Genomic DNA, 25,933 nt, shown 5'->3' with positions numbered 1-25,933 from the left:
GGAACTATTTATACACATGGGAGCACGATTGCTGCCTTTGCATCCCCTGGAGCATTACCTCTGGCCCTGACATCGCAGCCACAGCAAGGGCCACCTCCCTGCGGGCTGCAGACATGGGGGCATTCGAGGCCAGCGCAGCTTTTGGCAGCTGCTGTGAGAGTGCAGAGCATCCCCAGTGCAACCGAGTTCAAAATCACAGGGAGCCCCTCCGAGAGTAGGGAGGACGCAAAAGGGTGTGGGCTAACCAAGCTCCAGTTCAACATGCCCCAGGTGGCCCCCTCCACCCCAATATCTGCTGTCATCACTCATAACTTTTCTTTCCTTGACTGTTTAGGCATAGGCTGGAAGGGCACAGAGAAGCAATCAGGCGCACAGCACTCCGCACTCCCAGTCCTGCAGCACTCTCCAGCTTGGGTCCAGCAGAGAGGCACTCCAGAAACACCACTTGCTCAGGGTGGAGATCTCAGCCCTGCCACCATTGTGCTCGTTTTTTTGGAGCCATCCTGCCTGCCCCTCTGGTGGCTTGCAAAACGCTTCTTTGGCAAAGCAAACAGGAACCCCAGCTTGAAGTCACCCCGAGGTCTGCCAGACACTGCAAGTCCTTTTGGTGCTTGGTCGCATGCTGCGTGAAGAGTGAACCACCTCCACCACAGACCATGTCAGTGCTAGCCAAAACAGGCCCACAGCTGCTTCATCTTGCTTCTGCAACGGCAAGCCCTCTTCCTTCCAGACTGGCAGGGCTAAACTGCTCCTCGGTCCCCCCAACCTGTGCCCTGGGACTGCAGGTGAGGAGCAACCAGTGACCTTGGCCAAAACTGTGCTGGGAAGCGCTGATGTATGCTCGATCATGGACAAGCACCATCCCCATGGCCGGGGACCCCAGGGACCGTGCTCCTCCAGCCTTGCCTGCTGGGGAGTGATGGCATGGCTGCTGCCAGCAGTGCCCACCTTCTCCCTAGCAAAGCATAGGCTGCGCAGGGGCGCGCGGTGAGATTGCGCAGGCAAGGTGGGACATGGAAAGCTGTTTCATGGTCATGTGAAATTTTCTGCCTGCCCCACTGATGAATGCAACAGCAAAAGGTCATCTTAAAAATTCTCTGTGCAGTTGTAAGGAAGACATCCACTGTTCACAGACACAAACAACTCACTTATGCACCATCTCCTACTTTACATATCCACAAAGGCCAACTGCAGACAGATAAGCTTTCAACAAATGGCATCTTAGTCTATCATTGATTATTAATCAGCAGATATGCTGTAGGCTAAATTCAAGTAAATGTCACAGGGAGATTCAGATACAATTTTATTACTTCCAAGAGTATTTGAGGGGCCATACGCTGCCAACTTCAAATAATATACTGAAATCACTTTTTCTTTTGGAACTAATATGTCTATTTTCAGGTATCAAATAAACTTCACTATTCTTTATTCAGTGATACAGTCTTGTCTTAAGACAATACGAATTCAAGTCTGGTTTTTTGTTGGTTTTTTTTTTCCCTTTGGAAAACACAAATTTGCAAATGGTTTTGCAATTGCAGTATGTTACAAATGGAGAAGCTTAGCACAGTTTATCAAGATATGATTTGCTCTGATTCAGAATAGGTTGATAAGGGATTCCAGCAGGAAGGTGAAGTAAATCAATGCACATCACCTGCAATAAATATAAGACTTGTAAACTGATAAGGGAGAAGATAAACCCTGTTTAAATGTATAAGAAACAGCTGAGGAATTTATAGGCTTGGTTTTTTTTAGGTAAGTGGTATAAGGTAACAATGTTATTTAGCAGGGACAGATGACTTTGAAGAATTTTATCAGGATCTGCTATCTTGTAGAAGCTTAACATAAATAACAGGTTCTGTACTAATACCACTACCTACCCAATGCCACAGAAGTATACAAAGAATGCCTCAAGCCTGCAAGCTGATTCCCAAATTGCAGTCTTGCAAATCACCAGAATCACCGTGGAGTACCCTACAGCCAGCTTGCTGGTGGCCTAATGCTTGTGTTCATCTTTCAGACTCATAAGAGAAATAACATAACTACATTAGTTATTCCAGTATCACTTTTTCACTTAATAGTACCCGTCACAGGGAAGTTATGTGATTTTTGAGCAGGAGGGTAATGGTCAGAAAACTCATGTTTTGGTTGACACACTCAAAACAATTTGATAATTCATTCTGGAGATGTTTAGTTGAGTATCAGTAAGGACTCTTTAGCTTTTGAGTTACTCTTTGTGTCTCTCAAATTTCATGTTAGAAGTTGGAAACATGAACTCTTAAGAGTATTTCCTTTGCTATGACATTAAAGGACCTTGAACCTAAAAGGGAAATAACCCAAACAATATTTCTACTATAACTTAAAAAATGAATGGTGTTTCCTTGCCCTGAATTTATATGTAACTGTAGTGCTTTCTCATAGTTCATGACTGAAATCTGGTTTTCTTTTCCAGCACACCTTTATTATTCAAAGCACATGTATTTTAGTATTTGTCCATTCAATCCTGAAAATGTGCAGCTTGCCATGAAGATTTACAACCTGAAATATCATTATCAATGACTACAACAAACCTGTAACCTCTTGAATATGGGCACATTATTGGCCAGCTTTATTGCAAGCAATTTAAAAAAAAAATGAAGCATCACACCTGTTGCCAATGTAAATAAAAAATAAGTAAGAACAGAGACTTAAATAAAGTGACTAATTGCAAAATAAATGCAAGTCTAAATGTATTGCTGTGTTTATAATTTATTAGTTCTCTGCCTTCAACTTCGGAAATTCAGCCAAGTTGTACCTACTAAAAAATTACACTGCTGATAAAAGCCTGGGCATAGGGGTAGAACATTTGTGAATCCAGGTCTGTGAAAACCACTAAGCCCCGCTGCTGAGACAAAAAAAGGCAGGTTCTGAGTCATGATAGGGACGTGCAGACCTTGGAAGCTCTCAGAAAGCCTTGCCATTGTCTTGGATGAAGGCCAGGATTTAACCCAAGGAGCACAAGAGGTCTAGAAAGGAGTTCAGGATAGGGAAAGGGGAGACAGTGGAGAACGGGAAGCATTGCACTGGATTTCAAGAGGTTTAAAAATTGACATTCAGAGGGAGAAGGACAGTTATAGCTGTACACAGGTGAATTGACACCCCCCAGCCATATGAAAACAAAATGTTGACATGTCAAAGTTTTTGTGATTTTAAAAGCAAAGATTCTTATTTTTTAGGTCTACGCGAAAAATTCAATTCCACAGCTGCAATGTTAGCATGGGAGGTACTTGGGGTGGGTTGAACAACCCGTGTTAAGATATTAGAAAATACTGGGCAAAATGATGGCCCATGAACAGGACATGGCATGTGAGAAGTGAGTTCTCTCCAGATTAGTTGTATCACTGGGTAGATTTACATGTGTATGAGCTGTCTACTATACCACAAATTCTAGTAACTACAAAAAAAAACCAAAAACCAACCCAAACCCAAAAAACAGGCAAGCGTTTCATGTTGTGTTAAAGTAATCATTATTGTAACCTCAGGCTATCCACAGTCACTTAAAACATTCAAATCCTGGATCATTCATACTGTTAATGTGCAACTGTTCAGACATGCTACTAATTTATAGAAGGATAAAGTGGATTTTTAAAGAATCCAATTCACTCTAAGTGTTTTCCACAGCCAGTAAGAAAGGCTGCTTAGAGTAGAAGGACACCATTTCAAAATCACTGGACTCCTCTGTTCTTCATCCTCTTTTTGCCTACAACACATCAATTTATCAAGAAAGTATACAAGTTTGCACAATTTCCTATTGCTTTGGTGGGAAAATAAAGTAGGGATTTATTCTTTTCTCAAGCCTTTTCAGTATTTTTTTTTTCTCAGAGAAGATTATACAGTTTATGTTATTTCAGTGGATTATCTAGTTATAACTTCAGAAGACAATATATTCATGCTTGGGGAAAATGCAGTAAGCTGGGATCATTTATTCATCTTTTCTGATCATTTCTGCCAAGTCTATTTCATTGACCAATCCAAAAAAAAGGGAAAAGCTTTTAAATTAGCAATTTCTTTCTGAAATAAAACAGTCCAGTAATAAAGTGTCATGTTTTTATACCGATTGGGTGAAATGTATCAGTCATCAAGCAATAATATATGCATTGAGAACACATTTTAAAAAAGTGAGCTACTTTCAAAAGAATGAAACTGATATATTATTTTCGTAAAGCTACTGAAAGCTGACCTGTAGTTAAAAAAATACCAAATTTATTGAGAATTTAGTGTGCACTACTGAGGTACTTTACATTGGATAGTTTTGCAGTGAGGTGAAAACACGAAGATATTAGCTCAGGAATAAATTTTATTTTCATCTCTGCATTTACACTGCCACTCTGTCTACATGACAGGTAAAATATGTTGCAGCGCACATGACATGAAACCACCTAGTGTAAACTGAAATCATAAATTCTTGAGCATTTCAGTTAAATAATCACAACTGAAATGCCCTGTTTGAGTAACTAAATATAAATCGTGTGCTTTGAAAAAGATAGGAACAACATCAGGGAAAAATAATCCCAGTGAAAGCATCAGTATTAGATTACCGGTGATTATTCCCCACTGGAACCTGCAGTTTCAGCTCTGTTCCTGCTGAGGTCGCAATTTCTGTTATTTACAGGATGGTGGTTGTATTTATCTTCTCTCATTAATTTATGGACACCCCTTGGATGGGACAGTGAAAGACAACCCCACACCTACCTACAACATGATCACTACACTGACTCTCCAGCATGGGTAAGAATTCACAATCTAATGAACGGGATCACAAATGTGAATTAATTCTTACCCATGCGGCATATTCTAAGAAATTTTATAGAATCTTCAAATCCAACAGCTGCTCGTGGTGATTATTTTAGACTATGCTGACAAGCAAAAAAATAAATAAAAAAAAAGCTGACGAACAGGGAAGAGCACTGAACTGGTCTTACTGATATTGTTTCTTCTTAGAGTTGTGTGGAAAAATATACATACCTACAATGTTACATGATTTTCTCTAGCTTCTCTATCTCATGCAACTGATTTGGGGTGATAAAAAAGCTGGTACGTATTATCTGCATTTGGACACACCTAGATGATTTGATTACTAGGAAATTTCATACTACTTTGGAAAAAGGAGAAACTTCCTGCCAAAACCCTCAGAAGTTCACTACTCTCAATTTTTACAAAGCTTGTGCATTAAAAATTCATATCCAAATAGAAATTAAAAATTGTAGTAGTACACTAACACATCCAGCGAGTGCTGAATTTTCTTACATGAGGTTAAGAAGCAATATTAAAGCAAAAGTTTAAAATGCTGTAGGCACCATCAAAATCCACTGCCAATAAGTACAGCTGAGTTAAGAATAAGCCTTAATTGCAGGTATCTTTAAAAAAATAATCCAACAGTCATGAAGTACTCAGCTGGGGAGGGGGGGGGCAGGTCAGGGGTGTGGAGAGGAAATGGGTTTTTGTGTTGCACGATTACTTGCTCAAGTGCCCCAGACACTTGAAAGCTTCATCAAGGTGGCTTTGCATCACGGACTTGACTTTTGTTGATTATCTGATTTAGCAGAGTTATACCCCTCAGAAAAGAAAATATACCTGTTTCCTACATGACAAAGCAAGACAAAGTTAATTTTTTGCATTTTAGAAGAGATTGTCTTTTTGGTCTTCAGTATACGATTACTGGGGTGAAAAGGGCTGGGAAGCATGAAGGCTTTCAAAATACACCATTGGTAAAGCCTGTGCAAAGGGAATAGTACAGACTGTACAGAAACAGTGGACTCCCACCAACCATGAATTTTGGAAGGTTTTGGCAGCTTTTGCTTTTCCCCTCACGCTCAAGAACATTTCAAAGGCAGGATTACAAAAGAAGACATCACATGTTCGGTTCAAAACTGTAACAGGGGCTCTGGGGAGAGGAAAGGGGGCAGGTACAGAGGCAGCACATGCTGTTCTGAAGGACTCACTACAAAGCACTTCCCTTTATACGTCTGTGTGGTTAAGGATCGCAGCAGGGCAAATGATTCACCACCTCTCCATTTAGACGATAAAGAGAAGGATTAGTTAACCTGAGACTGCTTTACCAACCTGTGCATCTGACCTAAATACCAGTTAAGCAACAGCGTTTTGTGAACATAGGACTTCAGGCAGCAATGGGACTGATGCAGACTTGACGCTTTGGCAGTCTTTGATCTAACAAGTGATTTATAAACATGCAGCTGCCGTCTTGCACCTATGAATTATGAATTTCTCAACACATTCAAGAGGTAAGGTTGTCACATACCAGAAACCTGAGGTCACAGAAAAGACCAAAGTAGTATCACCTCCTTAAAGCAATAATTATTATGACTAAACAGCAGCAGTAAACCTCCCACTCTTTTGCCTTTCCCACAGGAGGATTTGGTATAGCTTTTCTCTTGGCTAGAAACTCCTACTATGTACTGATCAAGATGATCACCTTGTTCCTACTCAGTGGCATGCCTAGAGTGCAGAGAAGAGTATGGAAAAAAAACCCAACCAAAACCCGAAAGAAACTAAACTCACCAACAACCAAATGCTCAAACCCATGCCTTTACATCTATTCAGGATTTTAAATCCTTGCATTGACACCTTCCATTTGTTTAACACTTCATGTTTCCCAGGGAAGTAGAGAAGAGAGGAGAAGAAAACTACCACTATTCGCATACTCCTTTTGCTGACCCTATCATCTTTGTTAATAGCCTCTAATGAATAACTTGCTCATGGATAAACATGCTAGCATTATTATTTTGGCTTAGCAGAGTCAGCATGATTCAGAAGAGAGCAGTCACAGTTCCCAAATTGTCAAAAGCTGTGGGAAAACAAAAATGAGTAACAGAGAGACTTAACTCTCACTACCACAAACAACCTGGCAACCTGTCAGTTTATCTGAAATATAAACATATGTGCACACACACACAAACTTACCAACAGAAACTACTCTAGAGCAAACAAGTTTCTCTTGCCTGATAGGCCTGAGAATGACAGAGAAAAATCACTGTAATAAGTAAATTTGTTTTTCCAGCCAAGCTGGTATAATAGAGCTCTTTGACACACAATCCCTTTTCTTAGGGCCTTAAATCATGCTGACATTAGAAGTGCTAAGATGGACATAAGAGTGCATTTAGGCATGACAGCTCACGCTTCCTATGCCAGGCTTCCCTTGCGCATCCCAGTCGTTTGAAATGGGTTAGTAATAGAGCAATTGCAAGGTACATGTCTACACACTGATCACTGCCCTGGCCCGAGGACTGGAACCATTCCTATAGAGACCTGCCAGAAACCACAGACATCTGCTGGTTTCAGAAATCAAAACTATGTTTTCTTGATAATTTCAAGAAAAGTTAGCTCTGAGCATCATTTTACTACCTTGCCAAAAGTTTATATGTGATAAAGGCCCTTCTGTATGAGTGTGAAGGGGTTCTACAGCTCTGGATAGAGAAATGGTTATTACGTTAGATTACATGCTGAGAAGCAGCATGTGAAAGTCTCCCAGGAACTGGTAAGCTCTGGAGACCAGCTGTCCTGTTAAATCCATCAGAACTGGTAAATTCAGAACACCAAAGGGCCTGCTGGCTGTGTACAAAGCCACTACCCACGTTAGTATAATCCACCATGGGTTGCATTAACTTGGATCATGTACAAGCAGGAAGCAGTTGCTATATCCAGACAAAAAAAAATAAAATAATACAGGATTACATATACACACCTGATGAAGCAAAATGTTCTTCAAGGGACTTTCTTAACTACCTGCCTAGGAGCTGGAGGTCCCAGGGGTTGGGATTGGCCTCCAAGTTATTGCTCTTCGAGAGTAATTACAAGTGTGAAAGTAAGTGAATGCCTTGTGAGAAAAGTTATCTGCTATTAGTAACAGCTTTAGTAACAAAAAGCTTTCTGTTGGTTGCGATCTGTATTTCTCCCAACTTGATCTGCTAACATGGAAAAAGGAATTTACAGAATCAAGCATCCAATATTTTATCATTCTTTCTTGGCAATACTAATACCCAGCACCTAGGACTGCTGCTGCTACTAACCGGTTTAATTTCTCAAGTGACTTGCTCAGAAAAGTACTTGCAGAACTCACTCAGTGCAAGAACTCACTTCCAAGAATTGCTGAGATTAATAATCAGGATAGACCAAATAAACTGAAGGCTAACACCTTTAGCTGCTTTTACCTCTGAAAATCAGGTTTAGGAAAGCAAGTATCTCTAAACAAAGTTCCCACTGCTGCCACCTGAAGATTCTAGACAGCCTGAACCTTTCTTCAAACTCATTCATTTTTCCATTATTCATGGCCAAAACCCACCCACACCAGCATAAACCTTCCAAGAATTTCCAGCAGACCTTTAGATTCGGCACATGACAGTAGCTCCCAATTGCATCACTACCACTGAAAGCTGTCATTATGCATTACCAGTCAGCTGGAGAACTACTCCCCAGAATCTTAGAGCTGTTAGAAATCCTTTTGATGATCTCATCCGAGGATATGCAAACGAAGCATTTATGCCTTTGGGAAGACTCTTCAGTAGGAACATGTTGTCGTACGTGTTATTATTCTACTCTAATAATTTCACTTCCACGCTTTTGTGATTTCACTGTTTGCTTCATTTGTCTCAGCTCCATGGAATTAAGAAACTAGCAACTTATGACCTTAGAAGCTTCTCTTCCTTTATCCCACACTATAAGTTCAAAAGGCATGTGAACAAAAGTGGAAGTTTCTCTTTGAAGAAAGACAAACATATGACAGGTAGTTACATGACACCAGGCTGCTACACTAGTGCTAATGAAAATTAACAGCTGAACTGTGTACACCACTTTTCATAAACTCCTTGAAGCGCCCTGGGCTAAATAGTAGCTTTGTGGCTCTGAAAGTTTCTGCTCAGCTGGTTTACCAAGGTCTTGCCCTTAGCTGCAAGCTACAGGGTTGCACTTTGAGATTTTTCGCTTCATTTAAGTGTTTATAACCAGGAATGTTCTTCTGCAAATTCCAGTGACAAGTGACTGCCAAGTCCTGACAATGAGCTCTTAAGCTTTGACCATGGGCTGAGCAGAACCGCAGCTTAACAAAGAAACGTTTGCATTTTTTAAAACAATTCTTTCTCATCCAGTAAATGCCGAGTTTCAAAAACCCGTGACAATTTCTTAAGGTATTCTTGACATCTTAATGCAAAATTTCCCTTCTATATAGCCAAAAAGGAGATATTTAATACTTTGAGTATCTCAAAAGTGAGACCACATCACTAAACTGGGTTGAACTTACAAAGCAGTATTCTCTTATTTACTGTTCTCTAGCTAGTGCTTTGCATTTAGAAGTGCATTTGTTTACTCCTGTTGCCAATGTGAGAAGATGCCTCAGACTGAAAAAAAACACCACTCTAATGCTTCTAGAGGACATACATACAGAATTTGAACTTTCTGATGAAAAAAAAAAAGGCACAGAATTATTCTGAAGTATCAGTGTTCCTTTGAGTCAACAATAAATACTTTCCATTCCTCCTGTCAAACTTGTATTGTCAGAGTGCATGCTGCAGATGTTAACTATTAAAACTTTTTACAGGAAAACTGAAAAGCAACATTTTGACAGCTTTAGGAAAATGGTGACAAACACTAGGAATGGTTTGCTTACATAAAGCTGAGATAAAAGGAAGCAAATTATTGTGATTTGGGATTTTCTGAGCATTCTGCCCCTCATGAAACTGAAAAATGGTGGGGGAGAAATGACTGAAAAGTAACTACCACAGCAAGTACTATCTGCAAGATCACAAGCACGTCTCTTCCTGGATGCATAGTTCAAACCAGAGAAGGCAGGAATAACAGGCAAAGAGTTGCCCATTATTTAAGATACTTAAGATAGGCCAAAACCACTGCGCATCTAGTATCAGCAGCCATTTCAGACTCAGGGAATGAGCAAACAATCTTCTGACATTGAAGCCAAGTTAATGTCCAAGGAAGGACAGGTTCCTCCAGGATTTACCAATGAGATCAGTCCTGCCACTAGATTCTGGGTGAGAATGGACCTCTCAGACCTAAAGGTGTTTTACTAGAGTGAATCCTCATGAGTTCTTGAATTTTTCTAAGAGGCCTGATCTGGTTCTCCATCTCCAATAAATGCTCCAAAATCTCTCAGATCTGAGGGTGGACTCTAGAAGACAGGGCTGTAAGGTACAATCAGTGTTTTCTTCCTCAAGTGGTATCATTAAAAGTAATTTAAAAGGCTTTGATACGTCACAAAGATAAGCTGCTGCCTCTTTGAATTTGTCAAAGCCCATACTCAAATTATGAATTAAAATTGGTTGCCTAACTTCAATCTTTCCTATAGCTGTCTTAAGATTTCTAAAAAAGCTTAAGTTCTACCTATATAAACAATAACCTTTCAAGTTTAATACAACTATTTTAGACAGTACATGCTTGTTAATTTTTTTCTAATATAGTTCATTTGTAGTTCAATAATTATGATTTTGGAATAGGCCTGATTAGAAAATACCTTAAAAATAAAATTTTTGAAATCTGTAACAAAATGACTCTGATATCTTTAATATAAATTCTTGCCAAATCAGCTACAACTCATCAACCAAAATACCAGTATTTATCTGTAGAAATAACTGAGCTGTAGAATAAATACATGGTCTACATTTCAGGGCAGAAAAAAGTAATATAAGTACCCATCAAAATATAAATATTATTTAATAGTATGATTTTAATAAAATGTTATTCAACATAAATTTAGTGAAGAGTTTCTAGGACTTGCTCAGCCTCCACACAATCGTATCCGAACTGAGCTGAGCTTCTACTATTTTCAAAGCAAATTCCTGGTAAAGGGCACCATTCAATGTTTGATTCATACTTAGCACGCTCTCTTCCCGTTCATTCTGAAACTTCTTTCTGAACTGCTGAACTCCTTCCTCACTGTCCGGTAAAGAAGCCGCAGAAGCATCACTGATTTTCTTGCCAGGTTCATTCCCCCATGTCAAATTGTTTTCCACTTTACTTTCTTTTGAGAAGAAAGAACTCCTTAAGGTGAGCATTTCTCTTTCCAAAGCCAGTGCTAACTGTTCAGTAAGTACACTTTTGCTTCCAGATCTCAGGAGTTTTACATCACAGTTTGGTGGGAGAACTCTAGTCAGGCTATGAAGGCACTGGAACAAGACAGTCAGATTTCTGTAAAATAAGATTATAATTTTTGTTATCATTAAAGCTACCTTATATCTTCAAAATTCTATAGTGGAAAATAAAACAAAGCTACTTAAAATCAAACAGAGAAAAACTTATGCTGATTATGGTTTTAAGTATTTATGTGTACTGTACATAGAAGAGTAAGCAAGGGCTTTCTAATGGTGTGCACGCTAGCAACTGTATGTCAAAAGAATTGACACTAAGCAAATTTCAGCAACATAAATATTCTCTACTACAATATATGTTGATAATTAGGGTTACATATGCATCATTTGTTTCTTTAAGAAGCAATTAATTGTACATGAAGGCCATGTGCAATAACACAAAGGAAATGTGTTGTCTGGTCTACATTTCGGGGCAGAAAAAACTCACTTATATTCACAGATTGTTGCTATCAAGAGGTATGTACGGCATGGCTATTAGGTGGCCCACAGTCTGTCCTTTTCAAGTGCAACTTTCTCTCTCCAGCGACCATTTAAAAATCAGACATTCAAAATTATTAAGAAACCAAGATAAAATAGTGCTGGTAATCATCAGAGAACCTACTCTCCTGGATACCAGTGTAGCATATGTGATGCAGTCCTCATTCTAAGAGGACTGTAGACTTTGTCCAAAGTCTTATATTCAGTGTTTTCCCTGATAAACTCCTCAGAAGATGTCTTTTGATGGCAAAGGAAAAAAAAAATATCTAAAACCCCCACAAACCACCAAAACAAACAAAAAAACCCAACACCCCCCACCCATGCATGTTTAAGTAGCTATTTTTCTCACACAGTTCAGAAAGGCATTTTTCCTTAAAGTAATTCTATTTCAATGTAGTTATCTTAATGTTCCACTACTTATAACAAATACAGTTTATTTTGGTTCTAAAAGGATGTGAAAAAGAATAGTCTGGAGCTCCCACCTATCACAGAAATATCCTAGCTGGATAAATGATTAATCCAAAAATGGAAAAAAAGATCCAGAAAATAAAATCACGGTTACACCATGAGCATGCAGCTCAGTAACTATTAACACAGAATTGGATCAAAAGGGAATAATATCAAGTAACCTAACTTTTCAAAAGGAACCAAAAGTCCTGAGGCTTAAAATTTCACTGATTGATTTGTTAAACGTTTCAGCCTTTCCTCTTACACAAAAGAAGGAAATCAGCTCCTAATCTGAGTAAAATACTGAACTTCACTATAAATTCAAGACTCAAGAGATACAACTTTTCTTTTTGTTTTAGCTTGAGCTCTTCAGGAGAGGCAACATTTGTCAATACTTCAAAAGTAACTTTATGTTGTGAGCCTTACCCAGCTAAATTGTAAATTATGGCAGTATTAACTTCTTTAGCCTAGTTTAGAAAATGTAGACATTCATCCAAGAATCTACACAAGAAAAGGAAATCATGGGGACTCTTCTGATTATTTCCCTTTCAAAATCATGACAGATAGGAAATAAATATATCAGAAACATGTACAAAATAAGACTAAAATTATGCTGCAGTACCAAACTACAAAGTGACATAGCAACAAATGTAAATCTAGTGTAACTTGGGGTTTGCTGTTTTTTTGGGTTTTTTTCTGTTTTAACATCACCGTAAGGAATTTTTTTTAAAAAATCAGCACATGCTGTAGAAAAATTATATATAATACTAAGAACAGTGTAAGGAAAAAGAATATAAAATTATGATGCAGTGAAATGAGCAAAAGAAATAGTACCAAACAGATGCTAAAGGAGTCTTGGCTTGTATTTCTGTGTTCTAGCCCAGACAAAATTAAACAATGGCTATCATATCATCATATGGGAAGCCTATTGGTTATGATTTTGGCTGTTGTTTATAGTACCAGTAAGAATTAGTGTAAAGATAAAAAACTGGGTATGCAAGATGAATATACTCTACTCTTGGAGCAATTTTACCTGCAAAATAATGTTAGAACCCCTTCACATGGGTTTTTCAGGGTCCAGTTAAAAACTGTACCATACACATTTCCTGCTTTATGACAAAATACGTTGTCATGGCATTCCTTAAATGGTGTGCACTCCATTTCCCCAAGTAACCATGAATTTACTGGAGTCAATGTGCAATCAGAAGACACAATCTGAAAGGAGAACCTGACAGAGACTGCAAGAACAGCAAGTATATCTTCCATGGAACCTGCAAGAAAATACAGTAAAGATATTTGACATAAATATTTTGACCATGTTGCAGGCATTGTATCTGCTTAGATTTTTGATTCACACTGCCAGCTGTACATGAAGGGTTTGCACCTACATTCAGGTATACTTTGGGAATTTTCTTCTTACCTAAATTCTTACATGTACTTCTGTCAAGCAAAACAGCTAGCTGATGAACAGAGCCCCACCTATATAATCAAAGTTCTAAAGATAAATGACACCTTGCCAAAAGAATACTATTAATAGTCTCCTGTGATTGTAAGACGACATGTTGGCCCCAGCTAATGACACAGCATTAAAGGAAGAAAGAAAACATAATTAATTGGAAACGATCAAAAGGATATTTCACTACACGAGTGGAAGCCCAGCTCAAAATCAGTTCAATCAGGAGTATTAAAAGAAAGGAAAATAAAATTATCTTATTAGACATGTAGAATAGGAAAAGCTTCGATTTCTTTAGTATTATTTAAGAGGTAATATATAGATTTTTTTTCTGACATAGTATTTAATCAACAGTATCTTATTTATAGACAAAACTCAGGCTTCAGCATTCTGTACTCAGACATCTTCAAAATTAACCTTTCTGGATGTACTTCGGCACCAACGCTAGCACAAAACCTTACAGCAACTCACTTAACATTTTTTCCATTTGAAAAATGTTCCATCCTGTTTTTCACCCAGCTTTTAACTCCCAACAGGTCTATGCAGTTTGTGTTCAAAGTGACAGATGTGAATACACCTTGAAAACCCACTTTGTCATCACCTAAAGCAAACAGAAGATTCAACCATATATTTATAAATCCAAATTCTAAAAAGCCATTTACCTGTACAGTAACTACTATCCCTGATCATCTTTACTGAATATTTTCCATTTGAAATATCTTCCAGGCTTAATAAAAATTTCCCACAGAGTACAGTAATCTTTTTGCTCTCCTGTAAACTATCATTCTGATGCTTTTGTTTCTTCGCATGTAGAAGAACTATGCAACATACATGATGAAATGCCAACAATGGTGAAAGGCTGGTAACAGCAATAACTGTCTTTGCTCCATCAAGCTGAACCCTTGAACATCTCTTAGGAAACTCTTTTTTCAGATCATTCTTGTTATGCAAGTCCAATTTCATCTTTTTTGGAGGAGGTTCAGTTTGACATGAGGAGATGGCCAACGCTGAGAAGGCTTTGTTCAGCTTAATGATTTTATTTCGACACTTGATAATCGGAGAAATTGAAGAGGAGTCTTGATCCATCACTAAAGATAGACTGACATCACTCAGTGACCTGCGAAAATCCATACAAGATGACTGCACTCCCAGTTTGTATTTTGCCTTCTGACAAATAACCAGAACTTTGCAGATATGTACAGACATTTAAGACTACCACAAAGTCCAACATCATTCCAGGTTAAGTCACAGACTGTGCAGAGTGTAACTCCTTCAAATGACTATTTCATCTAAGCTTAGCATGAAGATTTTGAAAATGTGGACTGAATTTTCTAAGAGCTTTTAGGAATTAGATGCTTCATTTCAACTGAAAGAATTTGGATGTTTAATTCACCCTGAAAATGTTGAAATTCCATGCAGATACTCTATGACATTTATAATTTATTTTTAAAGACTTAACTTTCTTTTAATAAATAATTACATAAAGTATCAATTCTTCCCTCTTTGAGGACTAAAAGCTCTTCTGATATTCTATATTGTTATACAGATATTCAAAATTGAATGTAGAGAGTAAAATAAAGGGTTTAAATTACTATTACCTTAAAAACACAGCAATTTCCTGAAATGTATGAAGTATTTTATTTATTCACCACAGGGTTCTTTCAGTGAAATCCTAATATTACCATTTCAGATCCTCTCTTAATATTTCATTCTGTGAATCAATTCACTCTCAAGATGTCACTGACATCTAAAAGTCTTATGAGCGTCTAATTTTCTTTACGGAGAAGTATCATCACATCATAAAGCAATCTAAAACATCACTGCAATTGTGCATTAGTAGGAAGCACAAAAATAATAAAGATTTACAGTGTTGGGGGTGGAGAGAAAGCAAGTCCTATTCCCCAAAACCACAGGTGGTTGCATATAGTACTGAAGTGGAGCCCAGAAGACCTAGGTTCTGATGGTAGCCTGCCAGGTAACCTGTGACAAATGACTTCATCCTCACAGGTCTTTTCTCAGCTGTAAAAATTGGGGAGAGCAATATTGCTGCTGGTTTTTAAAGAATGATTCCAAATCTTCTGAGAATTTCTGAAGCTATACAGGAATGAAATATTACATTTTTTTTTTAAAAAAGTCATCATCATCAAAGCTAAAAGAATAAACACGGGAAAGGCAAAAACAATCTCTTGCCTCAGCGGCTCTTAACAGAGGTTGTCATGAAGATCAGGTCAACTTTCTTGTACAATTATAGCAATCTGGCAGTTGAGAAATATTACACACGCAGCTCCAGCAGAATGGCCAAAGGGTGTAAGAGGTCAGGTCCCTCATAACCACTTGAATGATTTTCAGTGACATCAGTAAGTCTTTAAGCTTACCCTAACAGTCTCGGCTATGCTGCTGGTGGGAATATAGATCAAAAGATAAGTTCTGACTCCACCAAACTATATTACACAACGCACATTGTAAATTTATGTTTCATGTAATTCTGTATTTTTAAACTGTGTTCCAAATTAGTTCCCTCCCTGTAAGGGGGAAGTGACACAAGTAGTGTTTACACCTAGAACTAAGCAATTAAAATGAACAGAATAAACAAATAATTTTAAAGATCATAAGAAGAATAAACAAATCCTTTTGAAAGTTTAAATATTGTATAGCCGATTGTTCCACATAAGTTACACAGTACATAAACTCAGCAAATATTTTATTTGATTGGCTACTTGACTGTAGCATAGTTAATTCAAAAGCTGAGTATTAAGTTCATCAGAGAACGCAAAATATTTCCTTTTGTGCTTCTTGAAGCAAATCACTCTTTAGAAATGACAAGATGTTAACAGTATACCAATGTCAGCATAGCTATGTCAACACACACTACAAAGAGCCATAGTTTTGTCAAAGAAAACTGTTGTAAGAAGTCTCCAATAATGATGTGGTTACACTGACAACTGATTTTTGGCTATACAACATAGGGGTTTTGCACAGTGCTAGAGAGAGACAAGCAGCACCAACAATACAGACAAAGACACAAACTTGAAACAATTTATATAGAGATGTTCAAAATGAGAATGTTCAAAGCTCAAAAATCCACTCTTGCTATTGCAGAGTTTAACTTGCAAATTCAGTTTCTATAAAACTATTCAATGAATTTATTAGATAAATTTATATACTTACAAGCAAAATGATTCAGTTAGCTTTACTCCAACTACCAAGCTGTCACCCACAACACGCTGCCACAATTTCTCTGTGAAGTGCTCTGGAACTTTAGACGCCAATGATGTCTCTTTATTAAGAGAATGAGGAGGATTTTCTACATCATCCCAGAGAGAGACAAGACCTTCCTTACAGAAAACGTTTTTTTAGATAAATTAAATGGAGATATTAGTTCTTTTTATACTGCATTACTTCGTGTTTTACCACAAATGATTCCTGGAAGTGCTTTTAAGATACATCAAGTGAAATCTATATTAACTAGTTTATTCTTTACAATAGATTCAAAAGATAGAATTGCATTTTCTTACACATGATATCATGAAAAGCACAACTCATTCTCTCTGTGTAAACATTATGTATAAATCTTGATCTGTCATACAATTTATTGTCCAAAGAAGATTTAAGATACTAGAATTTATTTTATATTACTGCATTAATTGCTCAAAATTTTGTTGTTTGAGCATGGCTGACTTGAAAGGTACCACAACGTTAACTAAGGAAGATCAATTCCATTTCAAGTAAATTAGGAGGCTTCTTTTGAGCAACATATTAACATAACATTTTCCCAACCTCCATCACCTTCTCAGCCCACAGCTCACTCTGCCCTCATTATATAATCCATTTTGCTGACACAAATCTGACAGCTCATTTTTCATAACATGCTGGATCACAGACAGATATTTCATATCTAGGCAACTGTGCCAATTAAGACTGTACACTCCTTCGACTGCCACTAACTCTTTGTTACAGGTTACTCCTCCATACGACTCAGTTGTCAGGAGGTATTCTGCAAATCAATTTCAAATAAAGACAACTAAATTTAATCTTATCTACATATACTGACAGGCTAAGCTAATGAACCAGACTTAAAAAGCAGGTTAATGAGTTTTGGCAATCCCTACTGGTGAAAGTAACAAGTGGCTGAGTAAAGCACCCTCTACAAATTGCTTGGCAGAAGTCAGAAGTGATCTGTACTCTCTTCTGCAATTTACCTCTTTTGCAGTAGGTAGAATATGGTTTCTTTCCTCAACAAGATCTATTAATGCTCTACAAGATTCTAGAATAACTCTCCTTTTGAGTCCTAAATGTTGCTGTAGCTCTCGAATAGATGTGCAACCAGCCTGTAAAAGATAAAAATGATCATTAGACTCATGCATAGGTCTAGTGGAAATAAGAACTGATGTTGAGGCTGCCAAGATCTTTTCAGCTTTCCATTTTTATGCAAGTATCACACATCAAGAATCTGGTGTTCCTCAAGTAATGCTTCTAAAAAATGCTCATCAGGCTACTCTGCTGTCAAAACATGAATCTAAGAATCTTGGCCTCTCAATATTAAACCTAGAGTTTAACACAAACTTATAAGCTAAATTTTATCAAATTACGTTGATATTCAGGCCTTTCATTATTATTCCTGCTTCACTTTTCCATTGATAATCAGCTTTGGTTTCTTCTCCAGATTTATATTAATTATTGGTCAAGTAAATATATCGAAAAGCTGACTGTTTACTGTACATGCAGGCTATGTCTCACTTGAAAAAAAAAAAAAAAAAAGCAGCATGTCAGCACCAGCTTCTTAGATTTTAAGAAAGCTCCTCAAAATCTATTCCCTGAAAAGCAAGATCCTGAGAAGTTCAGTGCTGCCAAGGAGAGAACAAAACACACAACTGGAATGCAAAACCAAACGTCACTCCTCCCTACCCCCCAAAAAAACAAATAAGGATCAATCATAACCAACTGACAAGCCTGAGTAAAAAGCACTTCATGGAAGCAAAGTGATGCCCTCTGCTCAAGCTGCAATGGAAAAAGACATTCAAAGCAAGTAGCACTTCATCATAAATTCTGTAAAGAATTTGTCACCTGTGAAACCATGCATCATAAGCACCAGATTCCAGACTTGAGTCAGGAGGAGAAAAGGAAGAGCTAAGAACAAAGACAATTATACAATACCTTCCTAATCAAGGTCATCAGAATACCAAACCATTACTTACTCCCATTGGTGAGCAACTCCTGAATAAAAACTCAGAAACAGAAAGCAAATGGGGAAGCACAGACTGAAGAGCAATCAAAATGACCAGAGGTTCACTGACATGCTTGCTGACCAATCTGACTTTTGCAAGCTCTTTTTCCTCATAAAAGAACACAAGAAAGAGACCTGAAATTCCCCACATGGCAAACTCAAGACTGTGTAGCACCCCTCATCAACTCTGGAACACCCAACATGCACATCCTTTCTGCCACATGCCAAATGTACTGTGTAACAAGCATCAGCAGAAGTCACAGTCCTTGCACTGTGAAACTAAAAATAAAACCAGCTCACCTTAAAATAGAAAATCAACAGAAAAACAAGGCAGTCAAGAGCTAAACACAATAGAGCTGTGAGCAAATCCGGCATGAACAACAGAACCAATGAAACACTGTCAAAAGCAGAGCAAATTAAGGCAGAGGCTTAGAAGCAAGTAGAACAGCCATACACTTTGACATACTGCAATTATAGTTGCAGTATTCATAAATAACTAAATATCCATATATACAGAGCTAAAACTACTGAGCCAAGAACTGTGGCATTTTTACAAAGGAAAGAAAATGGAAAAGAAGATTCACAATTGATAAGCCTGAAAAATATTGGGAAAAGCAAAGGTAAAATGGGAAAAGTAGACAAGGAAGCCAGAGGCAACCATAATTCAGAGATCTATAGGCTGAAGCTGCTTATATGGTAAATAACTGGTTCTGTGTTTTTAAAGTGACTAAAATCCCTTACCAAAAAAATCAAAAAGAAAATGAGCCCACCCACAGCAACGGATGGAAAAAGAAATACTTAAAAATTACACTAAAAATATTAGTAAAAATCAGATGTACAGAACATTTTTTAAATAACTTTCTATGCACCACCAAATCAGCATTATCAGAATAAGAACAATAAAATTAGACAATGCAGCAATTCAATAAATCAGCACTAAGGATTAAAATATACCTGTCCCAAAACAGGCAAACCAAGTCAAAAGACGTAAGTTAATCGTAGGTAAAAAAATAAAGTATTTGCCATTATAGTCCTTAGAAAACGGTTACATACTTGGGGGGGGGGGGGGGGGGGGGGGGGGGGGGGGCGGGGGGGGGGGGCGAGAAAGGCCAGTAGACATAAAAACACACTTCTGACTCATGGTATTTCTGCCAAACCAACCAACTAGAACCTTGAGAAATCCTGAAACCTCAGCTGTTGTAATATAACTGCAGTACTCTGCCAAAGAAGATACTAAAATGAGTGTTAAAGAAAAAAGTCTTCAGAGAAGAAAAGGCTGGATTCAGGCCCAAAAGACTGTATACAAGATAAACATAGAACAGTTCAAAAATGCACACTGATAGATTTTTCAATCTCACTACAGCAAAATGCAACTTATGTGTATTACTGTGTATAACTTAAATGCAATCTACTTATATGTAGTTATTATATACACCATTCAGTCCTGCTGAAGTTCTCGCATGGCCAGAAAACAGCTTTGCAGCTGTGAAATAAGGGGTAAGCAACAGAGTATGAAGAGGGGCTGCATCTGCTATTTCATTTTGCCCTAAAAGACAAAATTCCATAGACACTGTCAAAATATGATTTGATTGCAAGTTTCTAAAAGACCTGAATTTTGATGATAAATATCAAGAGGCACCACTTCAAGACTAAATAACCTTTGAAAATCCCCAAGCTATGCAGGATTCATGCATTATTACATCAAAACAATATTCCTTGAAATTCAAAATGACAAAACCCAGCAAGAGCACTTCACTTTTCAGGGACACATACAGAACAAGGGTGACCTCAATAAGGAAGCAACAATAAGGTTAAAAAGAAATATCTGCACCTACTTCCAAATTGATCAGCATGATGATTTCAGATTTACAGCATTAAAACATAGGAAGATTTTCAACTTGCTTACAATGTTTGTGCTAGAATGTGGCTTTCAAAATTAGAGATCAAAAAGATCTATAAATAAATAAACAAATAAACAAACAGATTCACAGAGCTGTACAGCTGAAAGCCCATTGGTGTATTAAAAGAACAGGGTCACAGAACAGTTACATGGAACACCTAGCCATGAATGGCAGGGTAGGCAATCTTCATTACACCAGCGGCAGGAGTAACATATGAGAGACTGAAACTAATTTCTGTTTTGTAGAAGAGGAAATTAATGAGTATGAAAAGAACACAGCAGCAAACAAATCCATTTTAAAATATATGGCTACCCCAAAGAATCCAGAAACGGGAAAAAAATGCATTTGGAAGGAAGCTTGCACTTCTGCATGTAAAAGCGAGTGAGGCCTCTAATGTGCAAACTGAAGAACTGTAAAAAATGCAGGGTTGGAATTAACCTCAAAAGGTCCTCAGAACCAATCCAATTTCTACTTTCTTGTGCCCTCCAGGAAGCAAAAAAAACACCCTACTGTTCAGTGTTCTCTGAAAAACAGTTTTTATCTTTTGAAGGTACATAATATCCCTTTAGACATCTTTTATAATTAGAACTAGAAAAATCTTTTTCAGTCTTTTCCTAATGGGTCATAGTTCTCCTTTTCCTCTAGTACTAAACTTTTGCCAGTTAATTTGCTTTATTTTTTAAGGCTAGAGATAAAACTGCCACGATATCCTACTTAAGCTTTCACTAATTCTCCAATGATGGAAATAATTACCTCCTGTCTCATACTTAAAGAACTCTTAGCAAACTAACAATAGCCTTACATCATTGCCTCAGGTTGGTATTTATGCTTTCTGTAATTATTTTTTTTTTTACTCTTTTGTCAATTATTACTCATTTGGTGTAGGCCAATGCACAATATCACAAAAGAACATCTTGAAGAGTATTCTGGGTGTTTACTAAACAGAATGAAAGGTAGAAAGAAAAGCAGTAATATATTCCCATTGATTACTTGGACTTTGGCAAGTTCCCCCCAGCTTGTTTTATAAATGATGCTAATTAAAAGAAGGATACATTTTAGCTTTACCTACTGTACTTTGCAAAATTATGCTTATAAAGCTGCCAGTATTAGGAGGAAAAGCATCAGCAGGTGGTAAATAACCACAGTCACTAATTTGGGCAAAAGTAAAAGCCAACTTGCTTGAAGGCCATGAACAAAGAAACAGACCGTAACGCTCTTTATTTGCTGGATTAACTGCCACTCATTGGCACCCACTGGGAACCTGACACTACGCTACCTCCAAGTGTGTAATGTGGAACAAGAGTAGTAAACATTTTAATTTTATTAAACTAGTATTTAAACATCTACAAGTAAAATGACTGCTATGAAACTTTTTTAGAATAGCTTCAGCATTATCTCAAAATTTTAATTAACATTAAACTGGACCCTTCCAATTACCCAAATGCATTTGTAACAACTGAAAGAACACAAACTACCACTAATTGAAGAATAGATACTTAATGTTGTTAACACTGAACTACTTCTCTAATAAAAACAGTATCATAAACCTCACCCTTTAGATAATGTAACGATACAGAACTACCAAGTACAAACCTGTAATCTTGTTTCAAGGGCTCGGACAGTAAGCAAACCATTTTCTTGCAATCCTTCTGCAGTAGGCACATCACGTTTATAATTAATACCTCTCTAAAAAAACCAAAACAACCCCCTGAATTAGTTGAAAAGCTGAAAGTAAGGTACAGGCTATTACACAGCATTATAAAAATCTGGGGAAAAATACAGAAAACAAGCAGAATAACAGTGAGCATTTTAAAAGAAAAATCTTACCTTCTGAAAGCAGTTAAGAGTTTGATACTGCATAATGGAAAGACCCAATTATGAGAAGATAATTAACAAGCACTATGGCCTTCAGAGCAAAAGTTAAGCATTGTGGCAAACCTGTTACGTATGTGAAGCACTTTCATCTGCCTTGGCTTAATTTTCCAAAAGAACACTGACGTTATCAAGGAAGTAGAATAATGTCTTCAGATAACTTATGATTACAGAGGGGAATATTGTGTTCAAACTTCAGGGCACTTCACAGCACACATCCAGTTTCACTTTGCACCAATACTTTAATGAGTTGTTAAGGTCTTCTTATTTTAGTAAGCATAGACTGAGTAACTGAGAAAAGGCAAGCTGAACTTACTGCATAGTTGACGTCTCCAAGATCCGTTATTTTGAATGTACTTAAGGGGTCTGCATTGGACTCATCCTCAAAAAGCAGTAACAGTTGCTCACTTCCAGAGCCAATAAAATCATCCACCAGAACAGATTTCACTTTTTGCCATTTGGAGGCCACCTACAGTAGAAAAGGTTTTAAAATACATGTAATTGAATAGATCTTGTATTTAAGATTTTTTTTTTTGTGAAGCTTGCTTTTTGAAAAAAGGTAGCCTATGCAAGTGTATGGAATACAGTATTTTAAGAAGTTTCAGGCTCTCACTCTTACACCATCATTTAGAGCTTATATAACTCCGGGAAAAATTAGCTATTTCTTTTTAAAGATCACTTTGCAGAATACAGACTACAGAGAAGATGCAAGTTTTCAGTGTATTCAAACAGCTGAATGCTGTAACATTTATGTAGAACCAGTAACACCTGCAAATCACTTAAAGACATTATACCTCTGACATTCAGAAATACCTTTGTTGCAGTGCACACTTAAATATATTTGAGAGGTAAAGACAAATTTGTACAGTAACATTGCTGACCAAAAAGGACAAACTTTCATTTCCTGACTTATGTAAATCTTCTTGACAGAGTATTACAAAACCCTAGGAGTTAACTTTGTCTCTCCTGACTTTAGGAAATAGAAGCGAGACCTCTTCTTGTCATTTTCATGAAACAATGCTTTTTTTTAGCAGGAAGTGAGACTCAAAGGCTTTTAAATTCCAATGGGAAGTTTATGCTTTGCAATGATACCTGTTTATTTTCACTTTAACACGAGGCACACTCATAACTACTTTACAACTTCAACTTCTCATACTATGGAACTTTTCAATTAGCAACAGAAAATTTGGCTCAGATTTATAAAATATAATGTAGGATCTAATAGAATCCAGGATTTATTTTCAGAGACATAAGCAAGCAATGAAAGCAAAACAACCTTATACTTTAGACACGTTATTTTAACAAAAGTAATATAACAACAAAAAAAACTTAGAAATTAAACTTGTAGATTTTCAGTTGCAGAAACTTCAATTAAGACAATACATACAAAAAATAGATGCAGCAGTAAAAGTGTTTAAGCCATAAATACCTGTAAGCTGTCTCTCCTCTGTACAACACAGATATCTCCAGAGGCAAAAGACACAATTAATAGCAAATCATTGCTATTGGTTACCGCTGGTTTTACTGAACATGGTTTCTCATAAGGAAGCTCACAAACACCTTTAGGGAGACCATCTTGGAACCAAATAAGCTGATTCTTTTGGGTTATGGCGACAAGTGATATTTGGAGCCGTTTTTTCAGTATCTTATTCTTGCAGACATACACAGAAGATACCACTCTGCTGTAAGCATGAGGCATAAAGCATGTGCCAGTTAGCATTTTTTGTGTTTCAATTGCATATCCAAAGAACTCACTACCCCAGATGGCTCTGTCTGAAGTGGAAAACTCATCCTCATCTTCATTTTCTGGCAGGCAAGCAGTTCTTATCCCTAAGATAACAGAGCCTTCATCCTCAATTTCACCTGTCCACACAACAGAAGAAAGCTGAATGGGAGCACTTAGAACCGTGCAGGTGTTGGAAGAAATGTAGAACAGCTTGTTGGCATGCCTCCACAAGACTGAAGGGCCAGTAAAGAACCTGATGTCTTCTTTCAGCTCATAATCCAATTTAAAATGAAAAGACTGTTCAAATTGATTTGAGTTGTGAAGCAACAATAGAAGGTATTTGACAGCATTGTTCTGTTTTTTCTTTTTCACCAAAATGCAGGGAAGGATAATCCCTGTTCTGGAATCCATTACGCAGCTACAACAAACTATTTCAATTTTTAAGTGACTGGCACGCATGCTGAACGCTCCAGAAGACTTCTCAACAAACAGCTTAGTGTCTCTGTTGAATGCCATTCTTCTGACACATAAGTTCATTGTTTCATCAGCTGTTTCTTCCACATGTCTTGTTTTTGACAGCTGAAATATGAGGACTTCGCCATTGTAGGATAAGAATTGTTCTTGCTCACTTAGAAGCATCTTTATTTATCTTTATATATATATCTCGTTTACAAGAAAACCGTATGTATCTCCATTTTTGTCAGGATTATTTCTTTGCAGAAATTTAACCTATCTGGATGTCTTCCATCTACAATAGTGAATAATAATAATAATAAAAAAAAGTTATTTTGGGACTAGCTGAACCGATCCTTAAGAATAAGAAAAAGTACATTGCAAAGTAATGACACAGACTAATTTGTAACTGCAAGGTCAGTATATGCTTTAATCTCACATTAAAAACCAGTTAAGCAGTGTTGTACTGAGATGTACTTAACAGAAACATTTCAGAAATGTATTCTAGCACTTCTTTACCAAAGCATGAATTTGCTGCCCATCAACAGCTACGTGACATAATATACATTGAAAGAAACCAAACCAAACAGTGCGGTTTGTGTGACTGGAGTTGTCAGCTCCACAAATATACAGAGCGGACTGGAAAGCAATGGTGCTTTGAATTCTCGAATTTAAAACCCTTCACTCAGGTGTAGAGTTTATTAATAACTAATTCTTGGTTAGAATTGTAAAGTCTCTTAAGGTGAAAGTTCTCTGAAGAAAAGTCCAGTCATCTTACTGCTCCCTCAAGTAGGCTCGCTCGCTCCCTCCCTCAGACAAGACCCCAGGGATCCAGAGCGAACCACAGCCGCCTCCCCAAGTTTCACTCAGCTTTCGGGGCACGAAGCGAAGCCCTCGCCCGGCCCTGGCAGCCGCGGCCGGGCCTCACCGCCCCCTTCCCCGCGCCGAGCGGCTCCCACCGCAGCGGCGGCCCAAGACCCAGCTCCAGCCCCTGAAAGCCGCTGACAATCGTTAACCCCCTCCCCGCCAATGGGCCACGCCAGCCCCCACAGAACGCCGGCCCAGGGAGGCGCTGCACCACCAGCTCCACACCGGCGAGGCCTTACCCAGCTCCCACGGCCGCCCTGCGCCCGCGCCCGCTTCAAGTCAGGCGGGAGGAAGCGCGCAGAGCGCGCGCCCGCTCCGAAACTCCCGCCACAGAGAGTACGATGGGAGAGGAGGCGGGGGAGGGGG

At 37.9% G+C, this 25,933-nt stretch overlaps 1 protein-coding gene across 3 annotated transcripts; it reads right to left on the bottom strand.

The window, feature by feature from the left end:
• Positions 1-10,694: 10,694 nt before the first annotated feature.
• Positions 10,695-25,894, bottom strand: FANCB (FA complementation group B). 3 transcript variants are annotated; one of them, XM_040582692.1, is made up of 9 exons: positions 25,807-25,894; positions 23,951-24,995; positions 22,838-22,990; positions 22,243-22,335; positions 17,724-17,852; positions 16,693-16,859; positions 14,187-14,641; positions 13,105-13,342; positions 10,695-11,187 (listed from the first exon to the last, which is right to left on the bottom strand). In XM_040582692.1, exons 2-9 carry the CDS (start codon positions 24,884-24,886, stop codon positions 10,767-10,769), a joined length of 2,592 nt encoding a protein of 863 aa, XP_040438626.1. In that variant the 5' UTR covers positions 24,887-24,995; positions 25,807-25,894; the 3' UTR covers positions 10,695-10,766. The 3 variants fall into 3 exon arrangements, with proteins under 3 accessions (XP_040438626.1, XP_040438627.1, XP_040438628.1); XM_040582694.1 differs by having other exon boundaries at positions 11,051-11,165; XM_040582693.1 differs by lacking the exon at positions 22,243-22,335.
• Between the last annotated feature and the right edge of the window lie 39 nt (positions 25,895-25,933).

This window comes from Falco naumanni, chromosome 2, assembly GCF_017639655.2.
Source record: "Falco naumanni isolate bFalNau1 chromosome 2, bFalNau1.pat, whole genome shotgun sequence".
NCBI classification, from domain to species: domain Eukaryota; kingdom Metazoa; phylum Chordata; class Aves; order Falconiformes; family Falconidae; genus Falco; species Falco naumanni.
The sequence above is the reverse complement of the archived record's forward strand: the minus strand, read 5'-3'. Positions and strand labels throughout refer to the sequence as shown.